This window comes from Hyla sarda, chromosome 7, assembly GCF_029499605.1.
Source record: "Hyla sarda isolate aHylSar1 chromosome 7, aHylSar1.hap1, whole genome shotgun sequence".
Lineage (NCBI taxonomy): Eukaryota > Metazoa > Chordata > Amphibia > Anura > Hylidae > Hyla > Hyla sarda.
Window position 1 is genome coordinate 8,221,683 of NC_079195.1, and position 16,965 is coordinate 8,238,647.

At 42.0% G+C, this 16,965-nt stretch overlaps 1 protein-coding gene across 1 annotated transcript in view; it reads right to left on the bottom strand.

The window, feature by feature from the left end:
* Positions 1 to 1,373: 1,373 nt before the first annotated feature.
* The window catches only part of EMX2 (empty spiracles homeobox 2), a 37,402-nt gene continuing 21,810 nt past the window's right edge, over positions 1,374 to 16,965 (bottom strand). The window contains exons 2-3 of the mRNA XM_056529335.1: positions 14,358 to 14,542; positions 1,374 to 2,085 (exon numbers count right to left, since the gene is read on the bottom strand). Coding sequence (XP_056385310.1) covers positions 1,918 to 2,085; positions 14,358 to 14,542 — 353 coding nt within the window. The 3' untranslated portion in view covers positions 1,374 to 1,917. The remainder of the gene's footprint in view (positions 2,086 to 14,357; positions 14,543 to 16,965) is intronic.

Here is a 16,965-nt window from a genome sequence, read left to right on the forward strand (position 1 = left end):
GGGTCTGGATTGCGGTTGCAGTCTCTATAGGGGTCTGGATTGCGGTTGCAGTCTCTATAGGGGTCTGGATTGCGGTTGCAGTCTCTATAGGGGTCTGGGTTGCGGTTGCAGTCTCTATGGGGGTCTGGATTGCGGCTGCAGTCCCTATAGGGGTCTGAATTGCGGTTGCAGTCTCTATAGGGGTCTGTATTGCGGTTGCAGTCTCTATAGGGGTCTGGGTTGCGGTTGCAGTCTCTATAGGGGTCTGGGTTGCGGTTGCATTCTCTATAGGGGTCTGTATTGCGGTTGCAGTCTCTATAGGGGTCTGTATTGCGGTTGCAGTCTCTATAGGGGTCTGGATTGCGGTTGCAGTCTCTATAGGGGTCTGGATTGCGGTTGCAGTCTCTATAGGGGTCTGGATTGCGGTTGCAGTCTCTATAGGGGTCTGGGTTGCGGTTGCAGTCTCTATAGGGGTCTGGATTGCAGTTGCAGTCTCTATAGGGGTCTGGGTTGCGGTTGCAGTCTCTATAGGGGTCTGGATTGCAGTTGCAGTCTCTAGAGGGGGTTTGGGTTGCGGTTGCAGTCTCTATAGGGGTCTGGGTTGCGGTTGCAGTCTCTATAGGGGTCTGGGTTGCAGTTACAGTCTCTGTAGGGGGTTAGGATTGCGGCTTCATTGCAACTGCGGTTGTCGTCCAGTATCCGGTACAGTGTATCAGTGACCCTCCAGCCATAGTCATCATCTCATGACCCCCCTACATGTCCAGGGGATCCCCTCAGCTGCCGGCGCCGGATCCGCTCCCTCTTTATCTGTTCTGGGACATGAAAGCCGCATGGCTGCCGCCTGGTGCGATTATCAGCGCCGTGCAGAGAGAGGCGGCCGCAGGGAAGGGGCTGGAGGGGCCCCAGATAATGGAGATGTGGAGCCGGGGACACAAAGGCCACTCACCTCATTAGCATGAAACCTCCGCGTCCCCTTTGAGCCCCTCTAATCCCCCCGCATTCAAAGGCCTGAGAGTAATGAAGCTTTTCCAGCTAATAGTGTTCTGTGCGCAGAGAGAAAGGCGCTAATCCGCCTTATCAGCGCAGAAAGTGGCGGCGGCCCCCCTCCCCCGCGCCCCGCCAACGGGAAACGTGCGACAAGTCAGGAGGGAGGGGGACCCCGGATTAGGGAGATTAGGGACCCCCCTTCCCCATATTGCTGCCGGGATAATTGCCTAAACTGATTTGCACTTTCACAAAAGCCCCCGGGAGCTATTGTAGGAGAACAGAGAGTGGAGGAGGCGGCGGTACCGCAGGACATAACCCCGATTCATGCGCTAATGAAGCGCGAACAAACAACAAGCGGCTTTCATGTCCGGGGCCGGGGGGGGGGGACAGGGGCAGGTGCACACGACGCGGCTCTGACCCGGCCGCACACATCGGTCACTGACTGCGCGGCCCAATCTGGATAATAAGAACTCTTTATTGACAAAATATTGACAAGGTCATCATCATCATCATCATCATCATACTTCTCGGAAGTATCGAGAGAATCCTACAAGTCACCACAACACACAGACGTCTGTACAATCCGCAACTACAGCGGCCAAACCACTGCTGCCAGAAACCGCTGCTGCCAGGAACCGCTGCTGCCAGAAACCGCTGCTGCCAGAAACCGCTGCTGCCAGGCGCTGCGGCTTGTTTGGTTTGTTTTTTCACGTCCCTCCGGCGGCTCCCGGGCCCGGGCGGCAGCACCCACCGCCGGATCCACACATCTACTCCACAATATCGGCCGATAAAAATCTCCATGCCGATCTGCGTGTGTCTCCCGGGGGGCCCTCCGAGTCCTGTACAATAGATAATCCCGAGGTTGGGGTCGTGCTGTCTGAGGCCTGGATACAAAAAAGTCTCCATCCACAAAAGTGCTCATTTGTCGCTGCGGTTTTTTGTTTTGTCATTTTAATCGTCCGATGTGACGTCGATCTCCTCGGGGCTGGCCTGCTTGGTGGCGATCCTCCAGCGGTTGATGTGGTGGGTGCCCTTCTTCTTCTGGGAAGAGTCCGACCCCTCCTCCTCCAGCTTCTGCCGCTTAAACTTCGTTCTCCGGTTCTGGAACCAAACTTTTACCTGGAGAGACACGAAAAAACGCAACATTAGCGCAAAGTCCTGTACAGCGTGTATACTGTCCCTATACATCCCTATACATTACAGTGCAGAGATCCCCGACTGCGGCAGGACTACAACTCCCAGCTGGAGAACACTGCTATATATCCCTATCCTGCATATATGTGTATACACCTGCCTATATACACCCTATACTGCATATATGTGTATACACCTGCCTATATACACCCTATACTGCATATATATGTGTGTATACCTGCCTATATACACCATGTCCTGCATATATGTGTGTATACCTGCCTATATACACCCTATACTGCATATATATGTGTGTATACCTGCCTATATACACCATATCCTGCATATATATGTATACACCTGCCTATATACACCCTATACTGCATATATGTCTGTATGCCTGCCTATATACACCCTATACTGCATATATGTGTATACACCTGCCTATATACACCATGTCCTGCATATATGTGTATACACCTGCCTATATACACCCTATACTGCATATATATGTGTGTATACCTGCCTATATACACCCTATACTGCATATATGTGTATACACCTGCCTATATACACCCTATACTGCATATATATGTGTATACCTGCCTATATACACCATGTCCTGCATATATGTGTATACACCTGCCTATATACACCCTATACTGCATATATATGTGTGTATACCTGCCTATATACACCATGTCCTGCATATATGTGTATACACCTGCCTATATACACCCTATACTGCATATATGTGTATACACCTGCCTATATACACCCTATACTGCATATATATGTGTGTATACCTGCCTATATACACCCTATCCTGCATATAGGTGTATACACCTGCCTATATACACCCTATACTGCATATATGTGTATACACCTGCCTATATACACCCTATACTGCATATATATGTGTGTATACCTGCCTATATACACCATATCCTGCATATATGTGTGTATACCTGCCTATATACACCCTATACTGCATATATATGTGTGTATACCTGCCTATATACACCATATCCTGCATATATATGTATACACCTGCCTATATACACCCTATACTGCATATATGTCTGTATACCTGCCTATATACACCCTATACTGCATATATGTGTATACCTGCCTATATACACCCTATACTGCATATATGTGTATACCTGCCTATATACACCCTATCCTGCATATATATATATATGTGTACACCTGCCTATATACACCCTATCCTGCATATATGTGTATACCTGCCTATATACACCCTATACTGCATATATGTGTGTACACCTGCCTATATACACCCTATCCTGCATATATGTGTATACCTGCCTATATACACCCTATACTGCATATATATGTGTACACCTGCCTATATACACCCTATACTGCATATATGTGTATACCTGCCTATATACACCCTATACTGCATATATATATGTGTACACCTGCCTATATACACCCTATACTGCATATATTTGTGTATACCTGCCTATATACACCCTATCCTGCATATATTTGTGTATACCTGCCTCTATACACCCTATACTGCATATATATGTGTATACCTGCCTATATACACCCTATCCTGCATATATGTGTATACACCTGCCTATATACACCCTATCCTGCATATATGTGTATACACCTGCCTATATACACCCTATCCTGCATACATATGTGTGTACACCTGCCTACATACACCCTATCCTGCATATATGTGTGTATACCTGCCTATATACACCCTATACTGCATATATATGTGTGTATACCTGCCTATATACACCCTATCCTGCATATATGTGTGTATACCTGCCTATATACACCCTATACTGCATATATGTGTGTATACCTGCCTATATACACCCTATACTGCATATATGTGTGTATACCTGCCTATATACACCCTATACTGCATATATGTGTGTATACCTGCCTATATACACCCTATACTGCATATATGTGTGTATACCTGCCTATATACACCCTATACTGCATATATGTGTGTATACCTGCCTATATACAGCATCTGCTTCCTTACTGCCCCTCTATAAAACCTTTCTGCACCGATACAATAAGATCCCAGAGTCTATTGTTACTATTACAGACTATGAGGTTTATAACATTATATGATATATATTATAACACATGATACATATATGAGATAATACATGATACATATATAACATAACATGATACATATATGAGATAATACATGATACATATAATATATATTATAACACATGATACATATATGAGATAACACATGATACATATAATATATATTATAACACATGATACATATATGAGATAACACATGATAAATATAATATATATTATAACACATGATACATATATGAGATAATACATGATACATATAATATATATTATAACACATGATACATATATGAGATAACACATGATACATATAATATATATTATAACACATGATACATATATGAGATAACACATGATAAATAGAATATATATTATAACACATGATACATATATGAGATAACACATGATAAATATAATATATATTATAACACATGATACATATATGAGATAATACATGATACATATATAACATAACACGATACATATATGAGATAATACATGATACATATAATATATATTATAACACATGATACATATATGAGATAACACATGATACATATAATATATATTATAACACATGATACATATATGAGATAATACATGATACATATATAACATAACACGATACATATATGAGATAATACATGATACATATAATATATATTATAACACATGATACATATATGAGATAATACATGATACATATAATATATATTATAACACATGATACATATATGAGATAACACATGATACATATAATATATATTATAACACATGATACATATATGAGATAACACATGATACATATAATATATATTATAACACATGATACATATATGAGATAACACATGATAAATATAATATATATTATAACACATGATACATATATGAGATAACACATGATACATATAATATATATTATAACACATGATACATATATGAGATAACACATGATAAATATAATATATATTATAACACATGATACATATATGAGATAACACATGATACATATAATATATATTATAACACATGATACATATATGAGATAACACATGATAAATATAATATATATTATAACACATGATACATATATGAGATAACACATGATATATATTATAATACATGATACATTATAACCAGAGAATTTATAATCTCACAACCAATAAGGCTGGGTTCACATATGTCCGGCATCCGGCATAGGTGAACTCTGCCTAAAACTCGACGCAACTGATGCCACAACTGATGACAACTTGTCATCAGCTGTATGGCATGCGGCGTCCATTGTTTCTGGGCAACGGACAGGGGAACGCAGCAAGCTGCGTTCCCCTGTCCGGTGCCCTCCGGCATGTCCAACCATCCGGCATCAAAATTGAGACGCTGGATGATTGTGAACTGTCCCATTCAAATGAATGGGATCAGTTCTAGCATCAGTTTCCCTCCGGTGCACGCCGGAGGGAAACTGTGCCGGACGACTGATATATGTGAACCCGGCCTCATCTGGCAACTAGAAAGCAAAACCTGAAAACCAACAACAATTAATTGACAATTTATAATCTGACAACCAATAACCTGATAGCAGCTAAAATAACCTGCAACTGACAACTAAAACCTTATAAGTAATTATAAAACATATATATATAACTTAACATTTTAAAAATGAAAAATTCAGCAACATCTGAGTATTGTATTTTGGCTTTAACTGAAAGGAAAAAAAACTAAAATCATGAGTTTAAAATATAAAACAAACAAACTACCAAACAACATAAAAAAAACTAATATACGAATAATAATAATAATTATAAATAATAATAATAATAATAAATATAGGAATAATAATTATAAATAATAATAGGAATAATAATTATAAATAATAATAATAAATATAGGAATAATAATGATAAATAATAATAATAATATATATACGAATAATAATTATAAATAATAAATATACGAATAATTATAAATAATAAATATACAAATAATAATTATAAATATACGAATTATAAATAATAATAAATATAGGAATAATAATGATAAATAATAATAATATATATACGAATATTATAAATAATAATAATAATAAATATACGATTATAAATAATAATAATAAATATAGGAATAATAATTCTAAATAATTATAATAATAAATATAGGAATAATAATTCTAAATAATAAATATAGGAATAATAATTCTAAATAATAGTTATAATGACGATAAATAAAGCAGAAGAAGAATATATAATAATTGGCAGTGATAATAACTGTTTCCCGCTGTGTATAGATTAGAGCAGTGTTTTCCAACCAGTGTGCCTCCAGCTGTTGCAAAACTACAACTAAATAAAACCCATAAAGAACAACAGGTAAAATCCCTGAACTATAAACCGCAGGATCCGCACCGTGTGATCAGTGCTGAGATCCCCTGCGATCAGGAGGATCCTGTGTTCATTCCAGAATCGGACGATTCCTGCAGATCCTTATTCTCTATTATCACATTGATTATTAATAATAATTACAATAATCCGTAACATAATACTGAGTAGTAATACAGTGTAATAATTATTAGAACTATTAAATATTATTACATTTTACAGGACCCCCCCCCCCCCCCCCCCCTGTACATTGGATTTCTCAGCCTTTCTATTTATGTTCTTTTGTAACATTTTGTATCTTTTTGCGATCGTTACTGTAACTCCTTGTTCTCCAACCTGTAGCTTTCCGGCTGTTGCAAAACTACAACTCCTGTCTTCCGGCTGTCAGGGCCTGCTGGGAGTTGTAGTTCTGCAATAGCTGGAGAGCCACAGGTTAGGGAACACTACTCTAATCCAGTGTTTCCCAACCAGTGTGCCTCCAGCTGTTGCAAAACTACAACTCCCAGCATGCCTGCACAGCCGAAGGCTGTGCAGGCATGCTGGGAGTTGTAGTTTTGCAACAGCTGGAGGCACACTGGTTGGGCAACACTGCTCTAATCTATACACAGCGGGAAACAGTTATTATTACTGCCAATTATTATATATTCTTCTTCTTATTATTATTATTATTTATAATTATTATTCGTATATTTATTATTATTTATAATTATTATTCGTATATTTATTATTATTTATAATTTGTATTCGTATATTATTATTTATAATTATTATTCCTATATTATTATTTATAATTATTATTCCTATATTTATTATTATTATTTATAATTATTATTCGTTTATATATTATTATTTATAATTATTATTCCTATATTTATTATTATTATTATTTATAATTATTATTCCTATATTTATTATTATTTATAATTATTATTCCTATATTTATTATTATTATTATTATTATTATTATTTATAACTATTATTCATATATTTATTATTTATAATTATTATTCATATATATTATTATTATTTATAATTATTATTCGTATATTTATTATTATTATTATTTATTATTATTATTCATATATATATTATTATTATTTATAATTATTATTCATATATTTATTATTTATAATTATTATTCATATATATATTATTATTATTATTATTATTTATAATTATTATTCCTATATTTATTATTATTATTATTTATAATTATTATTCGTATATTTATTATTATTATTTATTATTATTATTCATATATTTATTATTTATAATTATTATTCATATATATTATTATTATTATTATTTATAATTATTATTCATATATTTATTATTATTATTTATAATTATTATTCGTATATTTATTATTATTATTTATAATTATTATTCATATATTTATTATTATTATTTATTATTATTATTTCCTGTTTCTACACCCTGCTCTGGTTTATTATTATCATTTCTAGTTATTATTGTGATGGTTTTATAGCTGAATTCCTCTCCCCGGATACAATGTATCAGAGCGGTCACTACTCTCCTCATCCTCCTCACTACTCTCCTCATCCTCCTATAGAGGAGGGGGCGCTCAGGGGTTTCCTATGGGGGATCAGCTGACCGCCCCCCCACACAGTCAATTAGATTGGTAACAAGTGTAAATTGTCTCCATTAACACCTCCGGCTCCTATTAACGATCAATTCCTGGAAAAACGATCCTGCAATTATCGCAAGAGCCGATCACCACTTTCACTTTCCTCTCAGCCTCCAAATATGGCCCCCTCCCTGCGACCCTCCTGAGCTCACTGCACCTCCTGTATACTGTGCTGCACCCACTGCACCTCCTGTATACTGTGCTGCACCCACTGCACCTCCTGTATACTGTGCTGCACCCACTGCACCTCCTGTATACTGTGCTGCACCCACTGCACCTCCTGTATACTGTGCTGCACCTCCTGTATACTGTGCTGCACCTCCTGTATACTGTTCTGCACCCACTGCACCTCCTGTATACTGTTCTGCACCCACTGCACCTCCTGTATACTGTTCTGCACCCACTGCACCTCCTGTATACTGTGCTGCACCCACTGCACCTCCTGTATACTGTGCTGCACCCACTGCACCTTCTGTATACTGTGCTGCACCCACTGCACCTCCTGTATACTGTGCTGCACCCACTGCACCTCCTGTATACTGTGCTGCACCCACTGCACCTCCTGTATACTGTGCTGCACCTACTGCACCTCCTGTATACTGTGCTGCACCTCCTGTATACTGTGCTGCACCTCCTGTATACTGTTCTGCACCCACTGCACCTCCTGTATACTGTTCTGCACCCACTGCACCTCCTGTATACTGTTCTGCACCCACTGCACCTCCTGTATACTGTTCTGCACCCACTGCACCTCCTGTATACTGTTCTGCGCCCACTGCACCTCCTGTATACTGTGCTGCACCCACTGCACCTCCTGTATACTGTGCTGCACCCACTGCACCTCCTGTATACTGTGCTGCACCCACTGCACCTCCTGTATACTGTTCTGCACCCACTGCACCTCCTGTATACTGTGCTGCACCCACTGCACCTCCTGTATACTGTTCTGCACCCACTGCACCTCCTGTATACTGTTCTGCACCCACTGCACCCCCTGTATACTCTACTACACTCACCCTCCTGTATACTGTTCTGCACCCACTGCACCTCCCGTATACTGTTCTGCACCCACTGCACCTCCTGTATACTGTTCTGCACCCACTGCACCTCCTGTATACTGTTCTGCACCTCCTGTATACTGTTCTGCACCCACTGCACCTCCTGTATACTGTTCTGCACCTCCTGTATACTGTTCTGCACCCACTGCCCTCCAGTATACTGTTCTGCACCCACTGCACCTCCTGTATACTGTTCTGCACCCACTGCACCTCCTGTATACTGTACTGCACCTCCTGTATACTGTTCTGCACCTCCCGTATACTGTTCTACACCCACTGCACTTCCTGTATACTGTTCTGCACCTCCTGTATACTGTTCTGCACCGCATGTATACTGTTCTGCACCCACTGCACCTCCTGTGTACTCTAGTACACTCACTGCACCTCCTGTATACTGTTCTGCACCCACTGCACCTCCTGTATACTGCTCTGCACCCACTGCACCTCCTGTATACTGTTCTGCACCCACTGCACCTCCTGTATATTGTTCTGCACCCACTGCACCTCCTGTATACTGTTCTGCACCCACTGCACCTCCTGTATACTGTTCTGCACCCACTGCACCTCCTGTATACTCTACTACACTCACTGCACCTCCTGTATACTCTGCTACACTCACTGCACATTCTATAAACCCTTCTATACTCACTGCACATTCTATAAACTCATTTATACTCACTGCACATTCTATAAACTCATTTATACTCACTGCACATTCTATAAACTCATTTATACTCACTGCACATTCTATAAACCCTTCTATACTCACTGCACATTCTATAAACCCATCTATACTCACTGCACATTCTATAAACCCATCTATACTCACTGCACATTCTATAAACCCTTCTATACTCACTGCACATTCTATAAACCCTTCTATACTCACTGCACATTCTATAAACTCTTCTATACTCACTGCACATTCTATAAACTCTTCTATACTCACTGCACATTCTATAAACTCATCTATACTCACTGCACATTCTATAAACTCTTCTATACTCACTGCACAGTCTATAAACTCATTTATACTCACTGCACAGTCTATAAACTCATTTATACTCACTGCACATTCTATAAACCCATCTATCCTCACTGCACATTCTATAAACTCTTCTATACTCACTGCACATTCTGTAAACTTTTCTATACCCACTGCACATTCTATAAACCCTTCTATACTCACTGCACATTCTATAAACTCTTATATACTCACTGCACATTCTATAAACTCATCTATACTCACTGCACATTCTATAAACTCATTTATACTCATTGCACATTCTATAAACCCTTCTATACCCACTGCACATTCTATAAACTCTTCTATACACTCTTCTATACTCACTGAACATTCTATAAACATACTGCACCACTGCTACACTTACTGCATCTTCTAGAAAATTATTTCTATACAATGAATGCCCCCCCATTTTTACTGAACCTTTCACTGCACTTCTGCTGTATGTTCTCAAACATCGCTGCACCTCTGCACATTCTATACTTACTGAAAGTCTGCCACACTTCCTCCACCTGCTACACACAGTGCCCCTCCAACACTCACTGGACATTCTGCAAACTCATTGCACTTCCTAGAAAACTCACAGCAGCACTGCTACATCAACTTCTCTTACTATAAACAGTGGCCGCTGCTAACATCGCTGCAAGGCTTATCGCACTGCACTTCTTTATCAAATTCATTTTACACGCTAAAAAAAAATTTGATAATTATTATTATATTGTTATCCTTCTACAATTACTGCATATATTGTAAATTAATTGACTGGGTCTCTACTAAACACACCCACCTTCCCTACACCAATCAAATGGCACTTGTCCGGCACGTCTACAAACACAAAGTCACTTCTAAGGTTCCTTCAGCTCAGCTACACTGAGTGCAGCAGGGTCACCGATCTGTGCAGCGCCGCTTTCACTGCACTGCACCCGCTCACTGCACCCCCTCACACACTGCACTGCACCCGCTCACTGCACCCCTTCACCCACTGCACTGCACCCGCTCACTGCACCCCCTCACACACTTCACTGCACCCCCTCACACACTGCACTGCACCCCCTCACACACTGCACTGCACCCACTCACTGCACCCCCTCACACACTGCACTGCACCCTCTCACTGCACCCCCTCACACACACCGCACTGCACCCACTGCACCCCCTCAGACACACTGCACTGCACCCGCTCACTGCACCCCCTCACACACTGCACTCGCTCACTGCACCCCCTCACACACTGCACTGCACCCGCTCACTGCACTGCACCCTCTCACTGCACCCCCTCACACACTGCACTGCACCCGCTCACTGCACTGCACCCCCTCACACACTGCACCCCCTCACACACTGCACCCCCTCACACACTGCACTGCACCCACTCACTGCACCCCCTCACACACACTGCACTGCACCCGCTCACTGCACCCCCTCACACACTGCACTGCACCCACTCACTGCACCCCCTCACCCACTCACTTCACCCCCTCACACACACTGCACCTGCTCACTGCACCCCCTCACACACTGCACTGCACCCGCTCACTGCATCCCCTCACACACTGCACCCGCTCACACACTGCACTGCACCCCCTCACTGCACCCCCTCACACACTGCACTGCGCCCACTCACTGCACCCCCTCACACACTGCACTGCTCGCCGCTCTGCACCCCTTCACACACTGCACTGCACCCCCTCACACACCGCACTGCACGCCGCTCTGCACCCCCTCACACACTGCACTGCACCCCCTCACACACTGCACGCCGCTCTGCACCCCCTCACACACTGCACGCCCCTCTGCACCCCTCTCACACCGCACTGCACCCCCTCTCACACCGCACTGCACCCCCTCACACACCGCACTGCACCCCCTCACACACCGCACTGCAGCCCCTCACTGCCCTGCGCTGGTAATGAACTCCTCTCCCTTTGATCGCTGCGCTTCCTCCCGCTGTTCTAATCACTTCTGTAATAAGGACGATTCTCATCAGGAGTATAATGGACATTACGTCACTGGTCGTTAATCACTTACACAATACACAATGCTGGTAATGAACGACAGCGACCTGCAAAGTAAACTCATTACAGCAATTAGCCGCACCGACAATGAAGAATAACAGAGCGCGGAACCGCGGCAGCCAACAGCAGAACACCGAACAATAATAATAATAATTACAATAATCATAAATAAGGAATAATTATCATAAATCCAGGCAATAACTAATAATATTTGCACTATGTTCTACTGATTATAACAATTCCAGTCACTTGCTATGTGCCCAGGTTTGAGGTCCATTATCTGGGCCTGGCTGAGACACTGAACTCATGTGGGATGAATCTGGGCCTTTTAGGTCCTACTCAGAGGGTCAGTACTAACTAGGGTGTGACAAAACTTAGAGGGTCAGTACCAGGGTATGTGCTCATGTTCAGGGGGTTAGTACCAGGGTATGTATGTGCTCATGTTCAGGGGGTCAGTACCAGGGTATGTGCTCATGTTCAGGGGGTTAGTACCAGGGTATGTATGTGCTCATGTTCAGGGGGTCAGTACCAAGGTATGTGCTCATGTTCAGGGGGTCAGTACCAGGGTATGTGCTCATGTTCAGGGGGTCAGTACCAGGGTATGTGCTCATGTTCAGGGGTCAGTACCAGGGTATGTATGTGCTCATGTTCAGGGGGTCAGTACCAGGGTATGTGCTCATGTTCAGGTGGTCAGTACAAGGGTATGTGCTCATGTTCAGGGGGTCAGTACAAGGGTATGTGCTCATGTTCAGGGGGTCAGTACAAGGGTATGTGCTCATGTTCAGGGGGTCAGTACCAGGGTATGTGCTCATGTTCAGGGGGTCAGTACCAGGGTATGTATGTGCTCATGTTCAGGGGGTCAGTACCAAGGTATGTGCTCATGTTCAGGGGGTCAGTACCAGGGTATGTGCTCATGTTCAGGGGGTCAGTACCAGGGTATGTGCTCATGTTCAGGGGGTCAGTACCAGGGTATGGGCTCATGTTCAGGGGGTCAGTACCAGGGTATGTGCTCATGTTCAGGGGGTCAGTACCAGGGTATGTGCTCATGTTCAGGGGGTCAGTACAAGGGTATGTGCTCATGTTCAGGGGGTCAGTACAAGGGTATGTGCTCATGTTCAGGGGGTCAGTACCAGGGTATGTGCTCATGTTCAGGGGGTCAGTACCAGGGTATGTATGTCCTCATGTTCAGGGGGTCAGTACCAGGGTATGTGCTCATGTTCAGGGGGTCAGTACCAGGGTATGTGCTCATGTTCAGGGGGTCAGTACCAGGGTATGTGCTCATGTTCAGGGGGTCAGTACCAGGGTATGTGCTCATGTTCAGGGGGTCAGTACCAGGGTATGTGCTCATGTTCAGGGGGTCAGTACCAGGGTATGTGCTCATGTTCAGGGGGTCAGTACCAGGGTATGTGCTCATGTTCAGGGGGTCAGTACCAGGGTATGTGCTCATGTTCAGGGGGTCAGTACCAGGGTATGTGCTCATGTTCAGGGGGTCAGTACCAGGGTATGGGCTCATGTTCAGGGGGTCAGTACCAGGCTATGTGCTCATGTTCAGGGGGTCAGTACCAGGGTATGTGCTCATGTTCAGGGGGTCAGTACCAGGGTATGGGCTCATGTTCAGGGGGTCAGTACCAGGGTATGGGCTCATGTTCAGGGGGTCAGTACCAGGGTATGGGCTCATGTTCAGGGGGTTAGTGCCAGGGTATGGGCTCATGTTCAGGGGGTCAGTACCAGGGTATGGGCTCATGTTCAGGGGGTCAGTACCAGGGTATGTGCTCATGTTCAGGGGGTCAGTGCCAGGGTACGTGCTCATGCTTAGGGGGTCAGTACCAGGGTATGGGCTCATGTTCAGGGGGTCAGTACCAGGGTATGGGTTCATGTTCAGGGGGTCAGTACCAGGGTATGGGCTCATGTTCAGGGGGTCAGTACCAGGGTACGTGCTCATGTTCAGGGGGTCAGTACCAGGGTACATGCTCATGTTCAGGGGGTCAGTACCAGGGTACGTGCTCATGCTCAGGGGGTCAGTACCTGGGTCTCCGTGAGGCTCAGGCTGTGCGCCAGTTGCTTCCTCTCTGCGCCCACCACATAGTGGTTCTTCTCGAAGGCGTGCTCCAGCCGCAGCAACTGGGACGGGGAGAACGCGGTTCGGATCCGCTTGGGTTTCCGCGCCAGAGCATTGTGCAATAGGAAACTCTCAGCACTTGTGTCATTACCTGCGGAGAGAACAGGCAGCAGAGTCAGACAGGGCCCAAACAAACAGGACACCCCCCAATCCAACAGGACACCCCAATTCCAGAGGGAAACCCTCCAAATCCAGCGAGACACCCCCAAATCCAGGGATCCTATAGCAGCTAGATAAAGCTATCTCTGTAAATATAATAAATAATACATACACAACAACTATAACATCCATACAACACACACCAGATAGTACAATACATAAACCATAACATATAACAATACACACATCATCTCATACAATATATACCTGCGCACGAGTTATAGCATAGAATGTATACACCAGCTAGAACAGGCAATGGAACATGTTTATAACACACAATACACACACGCCAGCTATAGCACAGTATATAAACACACACCAGCTATAGTATATAAACACACCAGCTATAGCACAGTATATAAACACATGCCAGCTATAGTATATAAACACACCAGCTATAGCATAGTATATAAACACATGGCAGCTATAGTATATAAACACACACCAGCTATAGTATATAAACATACACCAGCTATAGCACAGTATATAAACACACCAGCTATAGCATAGTATATAAACACATGCCAGCTATAGCACAGTATATAAACACACACCAGCTATAGTATATAAACACACACCAGCTATAGCACAGTATATGAACACACGTCAGCTATAGCATAGTATATAAACACACACCAGCTGTAGCACAGTATATAAACACACACCAGCTGTAGCACAGTATATAAACACACACCAGCTATAGCACAGTATATAAACACACACCAGCTATAGCACAGTATATAAACACATGCCAGCTATAGCACAGTATATAAACACACACCAGCTGTAGCACAGTATATAAACACACACCAGCTATAGCACAGTATATAAACACACACCAGCTATAGCACAGTATATAAACACACACCAGTTATAGCACAGTATATAAACACACACCAGCTATAGCACAGTATATAAACACACGCCAGCTATAGCACAGTATATAAACATACACCAGCTATAGCACAGTATATAAACATACACCAGCTATAGCACAGTATATACACACACCAGCTATAGCACAGTATATAAACACACGTCAGCTATAGCACAGTATATAAACATACACCAGCTATAGCATAGTATATACACACACACCAGCTATAGCACAGTATATAAACACACGCCAGCTATAGCACAGCATATAAACATACACCAGCTATAGCACAGTATATAAACACACACCAGCTATAGCACAGTATATAAACATACACCAGCTATAGCACAGTATATAAACATACACCAGCTATAGTACAGTATATAAACACACACCAGCTATAGCACAGTATATAAACACACACCAGCTATAGCACAGTATATAAACACACACCAGCTATAGCACAGTATATAAACACACACCAGCTATAGCACAGTATATAAACACACACCAGCTATAGCACAGTATATAAACATACACCAGCTATAGCAAAGTATATAAACACACACCAGCTATAGCATAGTATATAAACACACACCAGCTATAGCATAGTATATAAACACACACCAGCTATAGCATAGTATATAAACACACACCAGCTATAGCACAGTATATAAACACACACCAGCTATAGCATAGTATATAAACACACACCAGCTATAGCACGGTACATAAACACACACCAGCTATAGCATAGTACATAAACACACACCAGCTATAGCATAGTATATAAATACACACCAGCTATAGCATAGTATATAAATACACACCAGCTATAGCATAGTATATAAACACACACCAGCTATAGCATAGTATATAAACACACACCAGCTATAGCACAGTATATAAACACACCAGCTATAGCACAGTATATAAACACACACCAGCTATAGCATAGTATATAAACACACACCAGCTATAGCATAGTATATAAACACACCAGCTATAGTATAGTATATAAACACACCAGCTATAGCACAGTATATAAACATACACCAGCTATAGCACAGTATATAAACATACACCAGCTATAGCACAGTATATAAACATACACCAGCTATAGCACAGTATATAAACATACACCAGCTATAGCATAGTATATAAACATACACCAGCTATAGCATAGTATATAAACACACACCAGCTATAGCACAGTATATAAATACACACCAGATAGAACATACCATACATAAACCATAACATAACAATACACACATCATCTCATACAATATATACCTGCGCACGAGTTATAGCATAGAATGTATACACCAGATAGAACAGGCAATGGAACATGTTTATAACATACAATACAAACACCCCAGCTATAGCAAAGTATATAAACACACCAGCTATATCACAGTATATACACACACCACCAGCTATAGCACAGTATATAAACACACACCAGCCATAGCACA